Below are 22,120 nucleotides of genomic sequence, written 5' to 3' on the forward strand. Positions count from 1 at the left end.
CCTGTTTAATCTTTGCAAACCTGCAATAGGTATTCATGTACACTTTGGGCAATTCACACAAGATCACATGTGATATAAAGATAAGCCTGGGTTTTGTGTCCTCTCCTTCAGCTCATTCTCATATCCTTCTCAAGTTATTGGTAAATATATACAGAAACAATATTAGTTCTGCATTTGAGGATTTCTTTTGAAGCTGTGAAGTTTACAGGAAGCAGTATTTTGCTGTAGCAACAGTGGAAATCTTAGGTAATTTATTTATGTATGGGAAAATAGAAGGATTTCAGTTCCTAAGACCCAGAGCTGTTAAAATTGCAAGCACTGTCAAAAAGAGTATAAACACATAATGGAATTGAACTTAAAAAAAAAAAAAAAAAAAAAAAAAAGGAGAGAGAAAACAAAAGTCTGTCTCTGTGCTGTGCAGGAACGTATTAAGATGTACATGCTCCAGACCAGCTCTCTGAAGCCAGACTTCATCATTTATCCTCTCTCCAAGCACTGTAAAATTAAAAGTCTGACGGGAGAAGATGCTACACTACTTGTACCCATCCAAGGCCCTATTGACATAACAGTGTAACCTAGCACTTCTTAACCCTCAAAAACATTCCTTATTTAAATAACCAGATGTAATATGTAATTTTTATGGCTGTAAGGAGCAATGCTGAAGGCCAAATGACATTAGCCTATTGAAAATGCAGTCATATCTTAGAATTAACTGCCTAATATATTTCATTTACATTATAAAATTGAATAAGCATTGTATGAAAATGAAGGGAAGTGATTAGACTCCTGAATTTCTGGGCACTATAAACACAAGTGTGTATCATTAACTGGCTCCAACCATTTACCAATTATTGAATCCATTTCATAACCCATTTCCTGTCCTTATTTCTTGTTTGGAAACTGCTATGCATTTTTTTCAGTGGTTCACACTGATAACAAAGCTTTTCCATTGCAGTCGTGATAATGTTCTAAGATTTTGCTGAACTGGAATTCCTTTCTCTTGCTAAATATGAAGTCATACCCACGCTGTGACCTTAAATAGTTCAAAGGTTTAGAAAAGATCAGTTTAGGCTGAAACATAGTAAAAGTAAGCGCTATTCTTTGCAGTAAAGGTTTGTGATTCATAACGAATGCTTTAGCATATGTTTTAAATATCTAAAAATGATTTGAGCTGTTTTTCTGTTATACAATCAAAACATACATGATTTTAAATGCAACATAGTGACCAGAAATAGGAATTTGTTTTCACTCATCAAAGTGAAAATTTTCACTCATCAAACTGATCAAAATTTGTTCAGTTCCATCTCTAGTCAATGAAGAAAGGCAGTCGCCTATCTTAGAGTGGGATGAACTGGAGATGCCTCTCTGTGTAGATATCTACTGAGGGAATCAAGATGATCAACTTATGCAAGCTCCTAAACTCTTAAATAATGTTTGATGAAGTGAATTCTATCCTAAGAGTATTATTGGCAGATGAAATGTATTCAAATATTTAGGAGGGAAAGAGCTATTTTAAAGGCTATCTAAAGTGACATTTTGATGTCTTGGATATGGAAGGAAAAAGAGGCTGAGCATGAGGTCATAAGTGTTGAACATGTTAATTACTATTTTATTAGTTCTTGTCACTGCTGTCATTCTCACTGTTACAGCATTTGTTCATTCTCAAGTAAAATGGGAATGCTCACTGCAGAAAAGTGTTGTGGCTAAAATTTAAACAATTTTCCAATCGTGAAAGAAAAATACTCGAAGATTTAACAACTTTCCCTTAGGAAAACCCCATTAATGTGAACATAACTTTGTTTAGTGTACCCTTACAGTCATTCCATATTTAGAGGAAAGAAGGAAAAGACTTCTACCTGCACTGCCTCTTACACTGGGACACTCTAAGATACGATGCTGGAAAAAAAGAAGAAAGAAAAAAAAAGGAGGGGGGGCCTAAATTTGTTAACATTAATGGGCAGCAAATAATTGGAAATGGGGGAAAATGGGACACGAATATCCAAAACTGAACTTCTGAACTCTCAGACAGAAGCCTTCTAGTTGCCAGCTGCAATCAGTATGAGATGGTTGTAAATTTTGATAATGTCTGGACTGAACAAACAAACATGGCACATACTGAAACCTCCAGTTAATAAAGAGGCATGAGATGAAAGAACCGATTAGGCAGCTGATCATGCATATACAGAGAGACTTTAGGTTGGGAAAAATGATTTGAAAAGTTGTTCTGGAGAGAAGAGAGTGCTGAAAAATAAAGTTCCTGAAAATAAGTAGTCTTGGAAAGAAGAAGAGGGCCAGGAAAGAAAGAGGTAAAGATCCTGGCTAGAGGAAAGATTCTGGAAGTGGGGAAGATGCTGAAGTTCACAGAGGTGCATGGAGACAAATAGGGGATGCACAGAGACCATGGCCAAAACCACTCAAGACGAGTAACTGCAAGCAGAAGCTAAGCACGAAATGACATGACTTCCCACCCAAGCTTCCTAGGTCAGCAGCAGCCTCCCTGCTGGGAAGGGAAATGGAAACCTAATGAATGTGATGGCGATGAGGGAGCAAGGGAGTGTGTGAGATAATCACGTAGGGGAAAAGCCCTAATCTCATCACTTATTAAGTACGCCCCCATATCCAGATCCACTGTGGATTGTTGTTTACTCTCTCACCTGTGACAGATGCATTACTGAATATAAAATCGTTTTTTCCTCATAGGAAAATACTACATAAAGGACTATAATTTTGTTTATATCTGATCTGTTACATTGTTAAATACTATTTAGGAAGCTTTTCAACAGTGTATTTTTTTACTTTATCTGTTAATACCATGCGGATTTTTGACCTGTCATATTTACACTATTCTTCCTTATGCACTGAATGGGAATGCAGCAATGTTTTAATTAAATGCCAGATTACTGATGAGTAAATGATGTTTGTATTTATGCATGCCAGCCATTCAGCACCATTAAGATATAATTAGAAATTAAATCTGGAAGAAAGGCTTAATAATACATAATAGTACTCTGCATTTTTAACTCATTCTGTACTAATAATTTCTACATACCTGTCTCATCTTGCTTCTAGGCCAGCTCTCATGGCAATTTCAGCAGTGTTTGGTGCAGAATGCCTTTTTATATTCCCATCCCTCTCTAGTCACACACTCTTTGAATAACATAATACTTTCTAGCCAGCAATCTTAATTGATATTTATAAAGCAATGTAGGCCTCCCCTCATTCTATTATGTAGGCAAGAATGATTGTCAGCACATGGGGAAACTAATACACAAAGAGATTAAGGACTCTATCTATGAAAATGACTTAGATGCCTAAGCTATTCTCATGTGACAATAGCTCAAAACAAAGTATATACTCTCAAAACTGTGTTTTGTCTGTAAAGTAATTGGGGTGCACTGAAGTTCCAGCCTACCAATGTGTGAGTTTCTGTGCATTTCTGTAAGCACCTTGATTCTCATGAGAGTTCCCCTCCTTCCTGCTAGGATCTGAGAGTGCCTCTACTTGTCCTTCAGAAGTGTATCTCACAGGGGTCAAGATCTACTAGAAGAAATAAAACTAACTTTGGTACATACCTGTTTTCCCTTCTTACTATGATTAATGATAAGGGGACTGTTCCAGTTTATCAGGTACTTGATCTCAGTTGTATACTCGGCTTGATGGAGTTATTAACAGTCCACTATCAGAAATGCTATAAGTACTCCCCAAACCAATCTCTTGGTCTGTTATTTCTTGCATTGAGTGAGCATCCATTGGGTTGAATGCATTGGGTTGAATAGGAAAAGTGTTTGAATATGGTTCTCCATCCATTCGGTTAGAATATTCCTCTTGGATTTTTCCACTGTATCAATCGTGCTTTAATATACCTTTTGAAACACCTTGTTTTCTTGCCTGGTAGGGCAGGGGTGTAGGCATCTGGAGAATCTTCAGTGTAGGCAAAAACCAAAGGTTTGGCTACTACATCTCTGAGAATTATAATTCGGAGGTCTTCCCTGAGTTAAATTATTACATAGGAAATCACTTGCACATCCAGGATGAAGATGTGATTCTGCTTTATCCCTCACAGATACATCGTGCAACAGTACTGTGCCACAGATAGATCTTCCATTTTGAAGTCTAAAGTATCGGTGGCATCAGTGAGCTGGAAGAAAGTGTATATCCCTTGAAGCTAGATAGAAGCTTTGGTAAACAGTAGTGATTCTGTTCTGGAATTACAATAATCTAGAAAGCTCTCACAGCTTCTCTGTTATGGGAACTCAGTTTACCTGGTAAAATTTACTCAGCCATTTAGGACTGGGACAGAGAGGTTATATTCTAATTGCAGAGCCTCTTCAGAAGGAGAAGTACAGTGCCACGTTAAAAATAATATTTTCTGATCTGCTGAGAAAAGCACTGAAGAGAGAATGAAAGTATTTATCTTGTTCAGAAACAATAGTTTCAAGAAGAAAAAAAAAAGTTGCAAAAAACAACAGAAAGATATCATATTTGGGCACTAAGTGCTGTGTTTTTTGTTTGTTTTTTTTTTTTTTTTAAACAGCAGCTAAGAGATTAAATTAGGAAGAGGTTCTCTAACTGTGACTATTGACTAAATGTAGAACACAAAGCTGAAGTTCAGACAGATTTAAGATTTGCTTAAACTTCAGAAAGTTTGAGATTTGCACATTGGTCCACTCAGTGCTGAGTGGTTTTGATTGTTCTCCTTTTTCTGAATTTAATGTTTGGATGGCAGAAAGTCGAAAGGGGTTTAAAAAGGAGGATGAGGAAGCCTATGAGACAGCAAAACCGAACCAAACCAAAGATCAGTGTGAGCAATTGACAGATTCAGTACTCACTTCTGCATGCAACCTTTGACATTGTTCCAGGTGAAAGAGCAAGGACTGGAATTGGTACAGAAATTCAGTAATTCAGTTCTAGAAAAAATATTATTTGTCATGTCCTAACCTTAGGACTTTTTTTTTTTTTTTTTTTTTTAAATATCATCTAAGGAATCCTCCCTCATCTGAGGAAGACTCACTTCAATACCTTGTTTAGGAAGGTTTTGATATTACCGTTTCAACATACAGTGTTGCTGCAAATTGTCTGTCACATTAACTTGCATATTTCTCTGTTTTGTGGCCTATGGAATCTACATGCCTTAAAGCAAATAGTATGGGAGTATCTTTTAGTACACGTGTTCCCTTCTCTTCCATATCAGTTTCCATACCTGACCTTTCTTCCCGTATCTGACAATGCTATGCATACTGTGCATCCTGGAGTTTGATTTTTTCTTTGGATTTGCAAACCAAGCCTTCATAAACTTCACTCTGTCAGTTAATTGCCTTTTCACGTTCTTGGCTGCATTGTACGTCAAAAATATTATTTGCACTGCTAAGAGTTTGCACCATTAAATGAGATGCTGTGTGTGCAAAAGCAGTTGCAAATGATGTTATACCAACTGAGAATTTTTAAATGGAAAGCTGTAACTACAGTATCACTGAGTTCCGCTGCCAAATGTTGTGCCTGGTAGGAGGGAAAAGCTGGGCTCATAGCCTGGAACATACCTTGAGAATTGAATTTTTCAAAGATACATGCCTGATTGTAAGTTCTCTTCATACTTTATTAGGAAAACAGACATCTAGTGCTCACAAATCAAACAAAAAAGCTGAGATTGGTGAGGAAATATGATTCAGATATAAACTGCTGAACAAAAATAATCCCTCTCTAGTAATCTCTTCAATTGTTTTCTCACCTTAATGTGACGAGCAATTTAAGTGATTTCTCCAGTAAGGTGAGTGTGCAGTTGTACTGTTCTCTGGATTCATGGAAATCAGTGAGCTGTCATTTAGAATACTATTCTTGACATGGTTGCAAATACTGAAATAAACAGTCTGTAAAAAAGTTTTGTTTATTCTTGCAAATTACATGCAAGGTATTAGGTTTTTATTCCTGTTAAAGTTGACATTTCTCTGAAGTGCAGTTGTTTTCAGTTTCATAGGGTTTTGAAATTATATTCTACCATGCATGCTAATGCCCTTGAAAAATCTTTCTTTTGGCTACAAAATCTAAAACATTTGCTTACAATAATACTCTGTCACAGCCCAGCCAAAATGGCATGTACACACATCTCCAAAATGAAAATTGCAAATAAAAGCAGTTGCTTCCCAGGACAAATTACTTTATTGACAAGCTAAAAATACAAACTTTCTTATCACACTCATATCAGATAAGGCTAAATCCATTACTTCAGTAATAAAATGTTAAGTGCATAAGTACCAGAAGATACAGGCAGTGCAGATGTTATCATATCATTGGCACTCCCATGCCACTGCATGTCTCATCAACCTGCTTCATAGAAAAATGTCAGAGTGCTTCTGCAGACATGGCTTCCATCAACCCAATAATGAATTACTTTGGGGACAAGTCTACTCTCTTTGCAGGTCTCAGTTCGAAGTCCATTTTACAGCTGCTAAAACTAAAACTTCCTTGCTAAAACTAAACAAATAAATAAAAAATAAAATGTTTTTTTTCTTGCATTTAGGTGGGATTTCTTGTGTTTCAGATTGTGTCCATTGTCCGATCTCCTTAGTGGCCGCCACTAAGACTCTGGCTGCATCATCTCCTCCACCCCCCCACCACAGCTATTTATTATTGATCCCCCTGAGCTTTCCCTTTTCCAGGCTGACCAGTCCCACCTCTCTCATTCCTTCATCATCTTAGTGGCCCATCACTGGACCTGCCCTAGGAAGTGTATGTCTCTGTTCTGCTGGGGAATGTAGAACTGGACTCTAGATGTGTCTCACCAGTGCTGAGAAGAGGGGAAGGATCACCTCCCTCATGTCACTGATGATGTTCTTCCTAACGTAGCCAAAGAGGCTGTCAGCCTTCTTTGCTACAAGGCTACATTGCTGGCTCATGATCAGCTTGATGTCCACCAGGACCCCCAGCTCATTTTCTGCCAAGCTGCTTTCCATCTGGATGGCCCCAGCACGTACTGGTGCCTAGGGCTGTTCCTTCCCAGTTGATGTCACCCCCTCCCCAGCGGGGCCATTGCTAGAGCTGGAGCCAAAGCAAGGCTGCAGCAGCCACTGGCCCTGGTGGAAGGCCTGGACCAGCAAAACCCAGCTCATGCCATGGCCAGACTGAGCCCCTGCACAGCCTGGCCAGCATTCAGACATCGAGGGGATTCTACTGGTAAGGGTTCTACATACTGGGCAACAATCCTGTGTGACTTTCCTAAGCAAAAAGTGATGTAATCCAGTGATGGGCTTCCATTAAAACTCTGTCTACATAGGCCAATGTTTGTTGTGTAGAGTACCAGGTCCTGATATACTTCTAGGTGTTTTTTGCCACAGGTTTTTTTCTGCTGGGAAGTAGAGGTTGGTGCATAACTGTGAGTCTGATCTTAAAAACCTATGATCCATGATCAGTTGTCAGATCCCTTTTTCATGTCCTCATATTTGATAGATAATTAGTAAATCAATATATTTGATACCAGCCACTGCAGCAAGTTTGACATGAAATAAATTACCTTTAATTTTCCACTAATGACAGCTGTTTGAATTCAAAGTGTAATTATTTATGAGACGTTTTGGTCTATTTTAAAGACCATAGGTCTTTGTCTTTACAATGTTAAGAAATATTATTATGCCTGGTATACTTCTAATGTTGTTAGGCTCAGACTGCTTGGAAATGCATCATGACTGGTAATACAGCAGGTAGCAAATGAAAATAAATAACAGACAGGCTTAATGGAAATGTGATTGATGGTTAATATAAAGTTAAAATTGTACACAAGAAATCAAGGTAACAATCAAGAGTCTGACAGAAATGAGGAATTTGCATACTTTATAATCCGAGCATAAGAATCACTGGGTTTAGTCAGTCCTCTTTTTTTTTTTTTTTTTTTTTTTTTTAAACATTGTAACTGCTCCTGATTTTGTAATTTTTATACTGTTTCTTCAGGGACTTTTTCATAAGCACAATTTTCAGTTTTCACAATTTTCAAGAATCTACAAGTGTTTTCGAAACAGCAAGCTACTGGAGTATCCATATAACAAAATCCATGAGGGCTTTATTTCCTTGCTTTGATCAGAACATGGGGATATTAATTTTGGGAAATAGTAATAATATCTAGGCTATTTTTCAACTGTTCTACAAGTTCACCTATTTTCTCAGTTCACACGTATGAAGCATATTTTCCTAAAATGGTTGGTGTACACAGTAACATCTGAAAGAAGTCTGCTTACAGTGAAGCAAAGCCAAGAACGCAAGGTGACATTTTTGTTAACATTTTCATCCGTAGCATCCCTAACTCCTTGCACTCTTACCTTCAGCCCCTTTTTGAAAAGAGAATGAGAGCTCAGGGGAGTGGGGAGAACAGTCTGTGTGTGCTTTTGATTTAACAACAGAACATTAAGTATGATCCCCAAGTGCTATAGTATAGTAGCATAGTCCTGCTATTCAGGTGATTGTACATCTCCCTAAGTGGTGAAGAATGTAATATTTAAAAAAAAAAAAAAAAAATTGCACTAACATCTATATTTAGACAAGCATTTCAAAATTCCATGTACTCAGCTATGAAACACAAGGTTAGAGGCCTCTAAAGCTCAGCTGTTTGAGCTCAACTCAAGACTAAAAACAATGTGTTGATGCTTGTAGCAAGTTACAAGATCTTTTGTGCATCATTGACCTGAGAGGCAGCAACAGGTTGGGAAATTTAAAGGGAAAAAAAAAAATGTGGCCTTGTTGTGTAGTATCAGTGAATCAAGTTTTTCCTGATTTATTTTTATTGCACATTGTCAAAGCTTCTAACACCTCAATTACTACATTACTTTAAACACTTCCTGGTTCTGTATTCAAATAAATGTTTTAGTTTAAACTGTGTTGAGTCGAGGTCATTACTAATTCATAGCAGCTTGAATGGATTGCGAGTGCAGCTGCAGATGTTTGCCCCATTGGCAAGCCCAGGCAAACTCTGCACTGCTTTTGCAGTAAAAGAGTGAACTGCAGGGAGCCTGGAAGCAGGGCTGGCACCATCTTGAAGCAAAACATCCAAAACAACACAGCAAGGCCTGACACCCTGAGAAAAACTAGCAAATGAACCAGGGAGAAATCAACCTGCCAAGAAGCTTTTCTTTATTTCTTCTCCGCTGATTAGAATGTCAACCAAAAAATGAAGCTAGGCTGCGTTATTTGTGCTCATAAAATTTCATTCAAAATACACTCCTGTGGTTCTATTTTAGAGAGAAATAGTAGCCTCTGTAGTTGGAAATCGTAGCTTCCAATGCAAGAAAGCATGACTTGCTACATTCAGGGAGATACCCCTCTCATTCAGTATTTTGCTGACAACAGCTGTGACCTGATTCAGAGGTAAATTTTGTAATGGTAGTCTATAGATTATATGCCATTAGAGCAATAGTCTTTCTAATAGTTAGTAGTATGCGCTTAAGTTTATGCCCGTGTTCTTCCCAGAGTTTTTGTTAGTTTTTATTGTTTGTTTTTTTTCCAAACAGAAATATTAACCCAAATTCCCAGTAATAGCTCCCCAAAAGACCCAAATGATTCTCCTGTAAATGTCTGATTCTTTATGTAAACCTACTGTTAATTCAGAGTTTATCAAACATTAGGGTGGTTTTTTTGAGGAGAGGGAGAAAGTCATATACTTATTTTTAATTCATGATCGTTATGTATATAAATATCTGAGGGGAGGGTGTCGAGAGGATGGAGCCGGTCTCTTTTGAGTTGTGCCCAGCAACAGGACTAGAGGCAAAGGGCACAAACTGAAGCTCAGGAGGTTCCAGCTGATTAGGAGAGGGCACTTCTGTACTGTGTGGGTGACAGAGCACTGGAACAGGTTGTGGAGTCTCCTTCTCTGGAGATACGCAAAACCGGCCTGGATGCCATCCTGCGCAATGTGCTCCAGGCGATCCTGCTCGGCAGGGGGGTTGGACTAGATGATCTTCAGAGGTCCCTTCCAACCCCAGCCATGCTGTGCTTCTGTGTAATCTCAGCAGGTGCCTCAGCAGTTGTAATTTGCTGTGCTAGCCTGGTAGAAGATAACAGACACGGCAGTGCACCCTTAATGCTGCTCTGAATGGACTGGCCCATATTCAGATCATGTTAGTTATTTCCCTTAGGAGAAGAGAATGGGTATAAACCCAGAAATTTCTTTGTTCTAATAGTATTCATATAAATAGAAATACTGTAATTCTGTGAATGTAAATAGGAATAATCAGGAAATCACTTATTTTTCTTAGATTTCTGAGCCTCTTATCAGCAAGTCCCCAGTCTCCAATATCTTTTTAGCATTTATTTTCAGTCTTGCTGTTATCTGCCATCTTTTTGGATGCTTTTCTGTCACAGAAAGTGGATGACTTAATCGCCTTGAAATCCCTGTATCCTCATTTCTAACAACCAGTGTGTGTGGTTTGGGTTTCTTATGCTTTGCATTATGTCACTCTTTATTCAAGGTATTTCTGAACACTTGCTTATCTTCATCTTTTTTTTTTTCCACTTATTTTTAATGAAGAACTATCACCAAACCTCCTTCATAACCTTATTTTCTGTTTTTGTTTTGATAGAGCATAATGGCAAGGAGCAGAGACTTCTATGTGCTATAAAATTTCCAAGCATGCAATATAAAGATGGCATTCCTTAAAAATTGCAGTAAGATATGAAAGTCTAGTTAGGTGCCTAAAGAGAAATTTATGACCAGATGTCTTTGGGTATCTGAGTTCACATTTACAGCATCTATGTAGGGCATAAAGATGTATTAGAGCTGGCTGTACTTAGTATAACCCAACATAGCCTTTTAATCTCCATAAAGTGTTTTGTAAGAAGCATGACTGTGTGTTTCTGAAACTATTCTAGTTAGTCCTCTGCTTTCTGTTTATGCTTTAAACATGTCATTTGTGATTTGAAAGTTTTCTTTTTCATTTTCTATCTTTCATTCTTTTTTTTTTTTTTTTCAACATTCTTTTACATGTTTGTATTAATGATGTCCCATTAAGTTTCTGAATGATGTAAGGTACTCTACTGTCTGTAAATCCCACAAACTTTATAAATATCTAGAACCTTTCATGCTGTTCATGAATGACTGATGGAGTGGGGCACTGGAAAAGAGTTTTAATAAAAAGCAGTTCTGGTTCTGATGAATTGCTCTGTCAAGCAAATGTAACTGACTAAACTTAGATGCAGTTTTACATCCTTCTGGAATTTTGTGAAACAGGGTTGGTAGAAAACAGAAGGTAGAGGCAGTCACAAAGTCATTTTTCATTTCAAAATTTTTTTGTTTACCATTTATATCAAATTTTGTGTATCGTTGATATGAATTCATGTCGTTACTGTGCAATATACAGAATACTTCCTTTTTGTAGTCAAGAGGTTAATGAAGCAGTCAGACTTGATAAAGAGTTTTGTACCTGTCATTCTTACCTCTCTGTAAGCCACATTTTAACACAAGTGATAGGGAATAGTATAACAAGCTGTTGTCTCAATTATGTTTAGGGAGCAGTAAGGGATGGGAGGGATTCCTCAGCTTTAAGACAGTTGCTGGAAGGGAAAAGAGTGTGCAGAAAATAGGAGAGAGATGTTAGGGCTGGCACAGGTACAAAGAAGGGCAGCATGAAGGTTTGGATCCCACAGCTAGAAGTGCTTAGTCTGCTAGTTACTGACCCTCATCCCCTTCCCTGCAGATCCGTAAGGATCATATCTTGCCAGAAGCAGAACTTCCCATACAGCTATACCTGGGGATTACCTTCTTTCTCCTGGAAGAACACAAGGGGTTCCTATTTTCAAAGACAGTATTTATACAACTAGAGGCCTTATTATAAACAGATCTTGCTTTCCAAATGCCTCCTTTTCTCTTCTACATCTCACTGCTCTCCAGCTATCTATGGCAGTCTTTCTCTCTGCATCGGTGTCCCTTTCTAGTGCTGCCTGTATCATCACTCTGCACATCTCTCCTGTACTGTCACATAAGCCTTGTGCCCCTATTATTCTTTCCCTGGGTTCTGCTCCTTTCTCAATTGCTGTCCCTTTCTCTGAGTCCTATTAGATATTTACTTTGTCTTGAGTGATTTCTGTCCTTTCTCCATCCAGCTGCCTTTCCTTTCTGCCTGCCTTGCAGCATATATCATTGTCTTTGTACAAGTTCTACATGTGCTATATTGATGATTCAGAGAACTGCTTTTTTTTCAATAAGGAGCTCTATACATGCTATACATAATTAGATGCGTTACATTCTATTTGTTCATAATATGGTGAAGCTTGTTAGCACTTTATAAAACACAAATTCAAAAAAGTTAATTATTAAAAGCAGTTTTATTATAGTCATGACTAAACAAGATGTGTAAAAAGTATGGAAGCAAGATTTAAGAAGATGATGTCTGGAATCCCATCACACCGCTCTCTCCCCATCTACCTTGCTTCTGCAGTCACACTCAGTTCTCAAGATGCATCATACCTCTCAAACACTTCTTTTTAAGACACGCCTCAACTTCTATGATACGATGAAGCAGAAGATTTATCTGATACAAGTACGGGTGACAAGGAGAGAGCAAAGTGTGCAGGAAGGACCAAGTTATTATTATTATTATTTAAAATAGGTTTATAATACCATTTTCACCAAAATAAATAAGAATTTGACCGCTGATTTTTAATACATTCCCAGAAATGCTGACATCCCAGTGTGATGCTTATAAATCATCGTATGAAGTGTATATTCTCTATGTTCTTTTTTGGTCAAAACTTGACTACCATTTCAGTTAAAACTAGTCTGCCTTTCTGTAATATGATTTTTTTGATGCAGCACTGAGACATAAGAGAAATATTCAGAAATCTGAAAATTACCAATGAAGTAAAAGCAGTAAGGTATTTTGTTAGATTACTTACATGAAATCTGAAAATTCAAGTTCTGTTCTGGAAAGAGCAGAACCTCTTGACCTTCATAAAATGAAGGAAGATCGTCTGTCTCTTATTTAAAATTTAGTGATTTTTTTTTTTTTAATTGTGGAAGCATATTGGGTACCATATATTAATTAGCCATGAACCTTCTTGTGACTTTTGATTCTTTTTGCTTTGCCCTTATAATAGTAATTTTGTGTCATATATATAAATTGTTCTGGTTAGTAAATCAATAGCCTCAGATTTGAATGGTTTTAGTAAGCCACAATTTTGGCGCTCTGGATGAAAACAAAAAGCAGTAATAAACAAAGCTGATAACTAGGACAAACAAGTGGCATTGCTAACTCATTTCTAGCCCTTGAGATAATAAAAATAACAACCTTGAGATAGAAAATAATTTAAAAGGAAGAAACTGCTTAACATATCAGTCTAGTAGTTAATTTGAGAGCTCAAAAGCTGAGGAGAGAAAGATAACGTCAGCTTGAACATGAAAATTTTGAGGGGGGAAGTGAAAAGAAAATTATTTCTCTTTTTGTTTCTCGTGTCCTCTCATGTATAGTCATTTATAACTAAATATAAAAGACAATATATTGTTGCACTGAGGCACTTTTCTTCTGCATATATATGCTTAATCTACTTGTATGGAAATCTTGTCTTCTAGAATGCCTCTTTACAAGAATTGGGAGCTTCAAGCAGTAAAATATTTAATAATACAAGCCTATGTTTGCTTATCACTCCACTGTTGACTTCCACCAAAAAGGAGTTATGACAGTTTGTACAAAGTGTGCTATAGGTATGGAGGTTATTTCTTGCTCCTACACAGGGAAAAACACCGTCATTATTTTTTTTGCTAGCTTTCAGGATAAAGACTTGATTTGGGATTTACTAATGCACTCGCATTTTCTTAAATATAGTCTGAATTCCTAAACAAATACCTACAGTTTTAAAATTAAGCTGAAGTGTGGTGGCAAAAGCAGGTCTTAAAATGCTTTGTTTTCATATTTTGTCTTTATCCTTTCAGGACTCCTGTACCTACACATCTGCCAACAGCATTCCCTACAGTTTCTTATGATATGCCGGAACTGCCTGAGCCTGTTCCCTCTCCAAGTTCCCCTGAATTACCATCTGTATGCCAGGAGGGACTGTGCCACAATGGAGGGACTTGTCATCCCATCTCTCTGCCTAGTGGGGCCACCTCATTTCGGTGTGACTGCCCACTGCACTTCACTGGTCGGTTCTGCGAAAAAGGTAGTTGTGGCTCATTCTTTCTATATTATTTGTGAAATGCATGTCTTACGTTCCTTTGGAACGGAAAAGGGGAAGAGGTAATGATCATTATGTTTCTCTGCTTTCCATCTCAGTTGGTGGTGGTAACTCCAAATTATACTTGTTGAGGTATTTAGAATAATATTTTTGCTGTGTGCATTAGTAAGAGTTACAGACTTGAATTAATGAAAAAAAAATGTTATTTGTGCAAAACATTATTCACATTTTTAATACATGGCTTGAAACCTAGTATTTCTGGAAGAGAAGAAAGTTAATTTATGAAAATAAGGAAAATATTTCTTCAAAAGATATTTTTTTTAGTTTCTACAGATTGTTCTCTTTTTGCTACTGTACCTGATCCTTTGTTGAAAAATACTTTTTTTACTCTGCAGTACATTTATAATTCTATTGTATTACTACTCCTTATAGTGCACAGATTAATCAGATTAACATAATTTAATTAGAATTTAAATAAAATGAAATCTTTGGACAATGTTTGTTTCCTTGTAAAAATCAAGCCTATAAAATAACTAAACAATAACTGCTAGATTTTCTCTTTAGTAATTCTAATTATTTTGCATTACCACTTTTCAGAAAGTTGGTTTGTTGTTTTTTTGTTGTTGTTGTTGTTTTTTTTTGATAGATATTATAGCTGTCTTCAGAAGCTGTTTTAACTTTTGAGTACAGTGGGTTGTGGGTTATTAATGGTAGTGGATAATTCACCTAGTATTAAATGTCATCTCTGGTGTACAGGAAAAGAAAGAAATGTCTAGATTGTGATTATATAACTGTAACATCCTCCTAATGAACTTCCCTGGCTATGAAATGCAGACAACTGGAGTTAAAAATGCCCTTTCCAGACTGCCAGTACAGCTGAGCTAATATCACCTAGTATTACTGTGTGAAAGTAGTACACTCACTACATGAGAAAACAACCAATGACAGCCAGCTCAGAAAAATAATTGCAGTATGTAGCTGTAGATATCAGAGAATATTACACCTTTCAGGCTTTCCAAATTCTGTAATACATTAAATCATTTATATTCAGCTTTATCAATGTTAAAACCGAATTCTCTGGATATCTTCTATACAGTTCAAAACCCTGTAGTGTAAACCCAGTACTACTACTACCTTAAGAGTAAAACTAGTAATACTACCGGTATTACTAAGAGTAATACTAGTAATAGTAATACCAGTAATACTACCTTAAGAGCAAATTAAAAGCAGAGGACTACCACAAGATGTTACCACTGTAACTAAATCTCTGATGATTAGGACCAAAGCATCCTATTTTAGACACACTGGTAGCTATTCCATTCGGTAAAATCAGAATACAAACTTAAAAAAAAAATGTAGCAGGTAACTCCTTTTGAGAATATAACCTCAACTATACAATCATATAACCTTTTAATGGTTGAGTGTCTAGTTTCTGTGAGATATCTTCTCTTTTTTTCTAAACTTGGAAGAGGTGCCATTTGCTTTGCAGAAGCTTGCAGGCATGCTTGATGAACAGATTTGAGCAGCGATCCATTTTTCTGCAAAGGATGTGTTTTAATAGTTCTGGCACTGAAAGAAAAGCATTTATCTTCTTTTTTTCTTCCCATTGTATGAAGGAGACAAATTAAGGAGTTCCTCTTTTCACAGAACTCTGCTTTTACACTACACAGCCTCACCTTCAATACACTGAATAGCTCCCTGCCTCATGCTTGTCACTCCTGGGTCAGCCCGGGCTGCGGTGTGTGACAGGCTTATTGGCAGCTCCCTGGAGCATCAGGTGCTGCCACATTCTGTGCTCGTGTAGATCAGGATCAGATCTGATGTATTCTCTATTTAGTGGCTGAAAAGCAACTGTAGCATAATGTGATTTTATTTAGTCCTGACGTTTCTACAAGACTGATAATTTAATGTAAATGAGATGAGAAAACACCCAGTCCTGTCATTACAATGCTTTGAAGGTGAAGGTCCAGTTCTTCAAAAAGTGTGGGAAGAACTCATTATTGTAGAACATACTACATTAGAACCCGTGCATTTGTTTGTCTTATATCTGGTTTAAGATGCATGACTTAATTTCTCGGAAGAAACTGTATATTTCTGATGGCATATGAGACCATCTCCTAGAGTTAAAGCAAGCGAATGTCATTATCTCACTTACGTGGTGTGATTTGGTAGTGTTACATTATATTCAATATTGCCTTTTCCTATTAGGTTGTTCCTTAACGGATAAAGTACAGCAGCTAGTTCTGCCCTTGTGAGAAATATGTTGAAGTCAGAAACATCATTACAGGTACATTAGGTATAAGCCAGGTTTCTTGTAGTGTTTTTACTCTGTTTAATCAGATACTTCTAAAATCTGTAATATGTTTAAATGGCAATTTTAAAAAGTAGAAATGTATTTCCATTTTTCCAAGATAATAGAAAATAATGTATGCGAATCAGTGTATTTGCTAAAGTGAAATTGAAGATATCAATGCTGGATGTATGCCAAAGTGAGTATTTAGTCTAAAGCATACATGTGAAACCATCTGAAGCCCCAGTTCCCTTTAATACTACTTTCAATATTTTCCCTTTTTTTTTCTTTTTTTTTTTAACTATGACTTACCAAAGTTGCCTGGAAATGAGAAGTTGCTACAAGCTTTATTTTAAAAACTCTAATTTAAAATGCAGTGTAGAAAATTTGCCACCAGTGTAAATTAATCTTTATTACTGAGCAGTCATGCAACAGAAAGAAAGGATTGCATAAATAGGGAATACAGTGAAGGGTAACCCCAGACATCATGGCTAAATACACCTTTATTTTTCTTTCTGGATAAATAAGCTTTGACTTTAATATGCAATGTGTATGTTCTTTCCTCCATGAAACAACTCCTTGTTAGCTAAGCTGTTTTATCTGCTTCATCGTGATTTCCCTACACACAAGTGAGAGAAGCATAATGTTTCTGTTCTGACATGACGGCAGATGGTTGTCTATTACGGTAAAGTTCATAGTGGTAGGTTTAGAATATCACTGTCTTGCATGCACAAAGAAAGTATGACTCTGACTGCTAATTATATGATTAACATTTTTAAAGTCTCCGAATTTTTTTAGTATTCTGTAAAAGTTTTATAAATTGTTCAATCAAAGAATATTTAAATGCCGTATGTTAAAACCAGGAAATCATCTGTTTAATTTGATATTTTGCCTGTGTATGTGCTGTACATTACTTAAAGGTCAACTCCTTTGGCAAAGCTGCAAAACCAGGAGCAAAGTGGGAGGCTGTTAAAGGCATTTATCTTTTACCGGTCCAACCTTGAAATTTTGCTGCATTTATTCCCTGAGACACACTTGTTGAATACCTGATTTATTGAGTAATAATGGTAATACAACCTTAAACATTAAAGATTTATTTTACTAGCAGTTCTTCTATAATTTTTTCATAACCTAACATTTCTGACTTGCATTGTTGACTAATATCACTGAAGTCAGACTTTTTTTGTGTGTTTGTTTTTGAAAATAAATGTAGTTGGTCCAGGTTCCATGAGGCAATGATTTCAATCATATTTAGTAGGATAGAATCTCATGTCTGTAGTAGGTTGAAGTTCTACTTATCTCCTCAATAATGTTTATACTGTGTATACGGGGTTTTAAACAAGTCTGTAACTATTTACAACATTAAAAAAAAAAAAAAAAAAAAAAGGATTAGGAAATGGAAATCATATACAGAAGTGTGTATGAGGAAGGGCAGTTCTTCATGCTTGCTTTTCTCTCTACATTCAAGTCTCAGTCTGAGGTACCCAGCAAGAAAAACACAATGTTTTTCCTCCCATATCCTCTCTTTTTCCAGAATTCAAGTGCTGTTTTACCCATTTTCTCCTCCCTGAGAGTGATTCCTAAACCTGAAGGACTCTGTGAGCAGAAAAAGATAATGTGTTCAAGGACATGTATTAACTCTGACCACTGAAACGTGTTTACCAGCCAGGTTTTGGAGTCTCCCTCCTGAACGACTTCAAAAGTCATCTATCTGAGCATAGTCCTGGACAACTTGCTCCAGGTGGCCCTGCTTGCGCAGGAGGGTTTGGTCTGGATGACTGCCAGAGGTCTGTTCCATCCTGTCCTGTTCTGTGATTCTATGAACTGCATATAATTAATTTGATGCCATAAACTAGAGCCAATGTCTAAACTTATATCTATTGATTTAGTGCAAAACACATTTATTTGTGTATTTACATACAAAAACAAACAAACAAACAAACAAAAATAGATCAAATGGCAACACGAGTTTTAACTTCTGATTTTGAATGTTTTTTAAAGTATGACTTTAAAAATTAAGAGCAAAGTAGGATAGAAAAAAAAGTAGAATTTAGCCAGAAGTTAAATAACATAGTGTGTTGTATATTGCTTTGATACTCTAGTTGCCTGTATAGCATGTTGTGTGTACAAAATGGCTAGCTTTTCCCATATGGTTTATTTAATAAAATAAAATTCAACAGAAATACTATTTTTGTGAGCAATGTAAAAAGGAGTCATCTAATGAGCTTTAATGCACTCGGTACTTTCACTCGTATATAATCTTGCACTTTGAATACAGGACTACGCAGACCTTGTAAAGTATAACTTGATAACAATACTTAATATTTTTCTGCTTTGCATCTGTAAGTAATCACATGGTGATACAGTGGGGGAGCAAACAACACAAAGCTTTTTGTCACCTTCACGATTTTGACTCTGTAGTAAGAGATTCTATCAGAATTCAAATTGCAATTGAAAAGTATTTCACATATAAACTAAAATATTGTATCTGTTTAGTGTATCTTCTCTGTAAATGTAATGGGTCAAAATCTGATTTTATGTACTCCAGTTACCACTTCCAGTGATGTAGGTGGAATATCCAGCTATCACTGAACGAAGTGGTGAGTTCATTCTGATAACCTGGGCCAGGCAAGTTTAATGAGCTGATCAATGGACCAGAGGATTCTCATGGCCAGCACAACTCCCAGATGTTCACATGGGAAACATAGTTTAAGAGGAAGCTGTATCTGCCCTTCCATCTTGCAGCCTTTTGACTTTCTTCTTCCTCGTTCAACTGTTGGTCTCTTCTGTTTTGCTTTCCTTGAGATAAGTCTGACTCTTCAATCACCAGGTTTATAGAATTATCCACTTCTTGAACACCCGCCTGCTTCAGCCCTACCTCATCTGTTTCTTCTTAGAAATGAGGATTCAAAGAGCTGTGGAATTCAATAGTCCACTTTAACAAGTGCAGTAGTGTATGTGATGTGGTCAGGGCAAGAGGAAATAAATACATTCAGTGGATTTAATTCCAAAACCACTGAAATAAAGTACAGTGAAATAATATAAAAACTCACAAGCTATAAAACAGAGAAAAAAAAAAAAATAGCATGTATCATCTCTAAGTATCATGACAACACGTATCTTTTATTTTATCTCTAAATGGCAGGAAAGTCGGTACCTGTTTATCATTAAAAAATGTACATACAGATAACTGAATTCCAGAATAGTTTCAACACTGATTTTTTTTCCACAGCTTTTCCTAAGGAAACTGGATTATTTAAACTATTTTCCTCTTTGAAGTAATTGGTATGAAGGAAATACTGTACTTAAAATGAAATAAAGTATTTGAAAGTTTTGCGATCAAAAAAAAAAAAGTCACCTATGCTGCAAATATTTAATTATTTAAGTTGCATGATTAAAGGGATTTTTTGTTGATGAAATATTTTTTTGTGTAACTGCAGAATTTTTTTATTGGTTGATGTAATATTTTAATTTCTGATCATTGGCTTATATTTTAAATAAATATTTTATATAACTTATATATTAGCACATATCTTACAACATGATGTCACACAAAGGCTTTTAGAAATCAGTCCGTGCATGGATGAGTATGGAGATGACCACAAAAGTCAGAGATCGGTGTCTCTTCTATATAACTGCTGTTACATAAACTAATCATCATAGTTTTTCAGTGAGGCTCAGACTGTAACTTCTTGGCACATTCAGCCTTATATTTGTGCGATACAGAAACATTTTTCAAAGCAAATGGCTCTGGTTCTTGAGAAGAGAGAGCCCTTGGTTCTTGAGGGCAAACAATCGGTTTAGTCCATCATTGATTTTCCAAACTAGTTGGCAGGCAGATTATTTTCTGTTTTTGCTGTCCTACATATTATCTTGGAGCTTCTCACTGTATGTGGTTAATACTCACAGTATGGTCTTGTCTTTCAAGTACATCCACCTACCTCTTCCTGGAAATAGCTCTCTTCCTATAACCTTGTGTAATTGACTTGCCTGTCAGTCCTGGTGGTTGCCCATTATAAAAGAAGCTTTCATATATAAGGTAGATATAAGAAAGAAGTGTATTTTGTCTTCTCTTTTTCACTGTTATTAGAAACTCTCATCAATTTCACGTTGCAGTTCTGAAGCACAATGTGAAACAATTTCCTTCCTTATTAACACAGGATAGAAGGAATGAGCATGCTCTAGATTCAGTAAAAAGGGAGCTTCCTTTGGGGCTTCAGCAGAAGACAGAGAAGGAGAGCAGTTGTCCTTGTCAGACTGGAGTTCCAGTGGGCTACGTTCTCTTATGTATGCTTCAGGTAGTTTTGTGAAGTATTGCAGCCACAAGAAGGGGAATGAGGAAAAGAAGCAGAACAGGGAGTTGACATCTGTAATACTGTCCGATGTAGCATATGTGACCAATATTGCGTATCTGGGACTCTACTCACTTTTCTGAAAAGTAGCAAGGTGTGACATACCTTCACTTGATTTCAAATAACATGGCCACGAGAGTTACTGATGATCCTAGGCATATCCGCATTTGTATGCATAGATGTGCACACAACCGGAGTTAAAGGAACTATTTTACATAGCAGTAGAGAAGAATAAATATTTGATTTGCTGATATGAGACTGCAGATTTTGTGAGCAGAAACTTTTGAAAGCTCTTTCATTATTTTTCAAAGAAGCGGACAAAAATAATAATATTATGGAACTTCCTTATCAAATATTGAAGGATTAAATCCTTGTGCTTGTCCTCTTAACTGCTTTTCAAACTTAGAAGTCTCCCATCGATGATGTAGATTTGAGAAGCCTGGATAAGCAGATACAGTTTATGCAGTTTGTGCCAAGTATAGGCATTGATATACAAGTGTCTTTTAAATGAAGAATCAGTATGTTCTGGCAGTGTGAGCAGAATCTACAAGTCAAACTAAAAAGGATTTCCAATAAAAAGCAAAATTCTGTAGGTTATTCTGAATAATCATTTATGTCTGGGGAGTTATATATACCTGAATAAATAAAATACGCCTGAAGCAGGATGAAATTTGGAGCTAAACCATTATATAAAATAAATAAATACATTTAGACATATTTCCATTGATTTAATTTTGTAGTAACTTTTTAGCTTAGTAATTAAATTTATAACTTTTTTTTTTTTTTTTGTAAACAAATATAAAAACCAGCTATTTGTAAACATAGCTGTTTTAATAATAATTGCATGTGTTCAGACATGGTATGAAATTTCCCCATCCATGCTAGTCTCTTAAGGTCAAGTCTAATGTAAAGTTTAGATCCACTTGGACAAACTGCTGATCCATAGCTGGGAAATGACTCAGATATTTCATCCCTTGAGGGATCCATTTGAAGTTAGAGCCAGATTGATGTGCTCTCAGTCAGTATTTGGAGGTAGGGTTCCACTTTTTTTGTATTATTGTAATTGTGTTAAGTCAGTGATACTCATCCTGGAACTTCTAACAGCAGACAAAGTTTTTGTCTGTGAGTATTGTCACTTTGCTCACAGATTTTGGAAGGGGTCATTCTTTATTCTCTACTAACTATTAATGCCATTATTTAGGCTCTGTGTCCTCACCACACCTGATTTCTGTACTTTTTCTTCTGAAAAAAACTGCAGGCCAACAGAAGAAATGTAACCAGGAAAGGTGGATTTTTCCTTCCTGAAGTTCTGACAAAGCATTTTCTCTGTTGTTAC

General features: G+C 36.4%; 1 protein-coding gene across 1 annotated transcript in view; it reads left to right on the top strand.

Moving 5' to 3' along the window:
• Positions 1-22,120, top strand: part of EYS (eyes shut homolog) — a gene marked incomplete at both ends in the record, with an annotated part of 718,966 nt that overhangs the window by 491,066 nt on the left and 205,780 nt on the right. Inside the window, one exon of the mRNA XM_084285295.1 lies at positions 13,901-14,127. Within this exon, the coding sequence (XP_084141421.1) occupies positions 13,901-14,127 (227 nt within the window). The remainder of the gene's footprint in view (positions 1-13,900; positions 14,128-22,120) is intronic.

The sequence above is a fragment of the Netta rufina genome, assembly GCF_964035555.1.
Source record: "Netta rufina genome assembly, chromosome: 3".
NCBI classification, from domain to species: domain Eukaryota; kingdom Metazoa; phylum Chordata; class Aves; order Anseriformes; family Anatidae; genus Netta; species Netta rufina.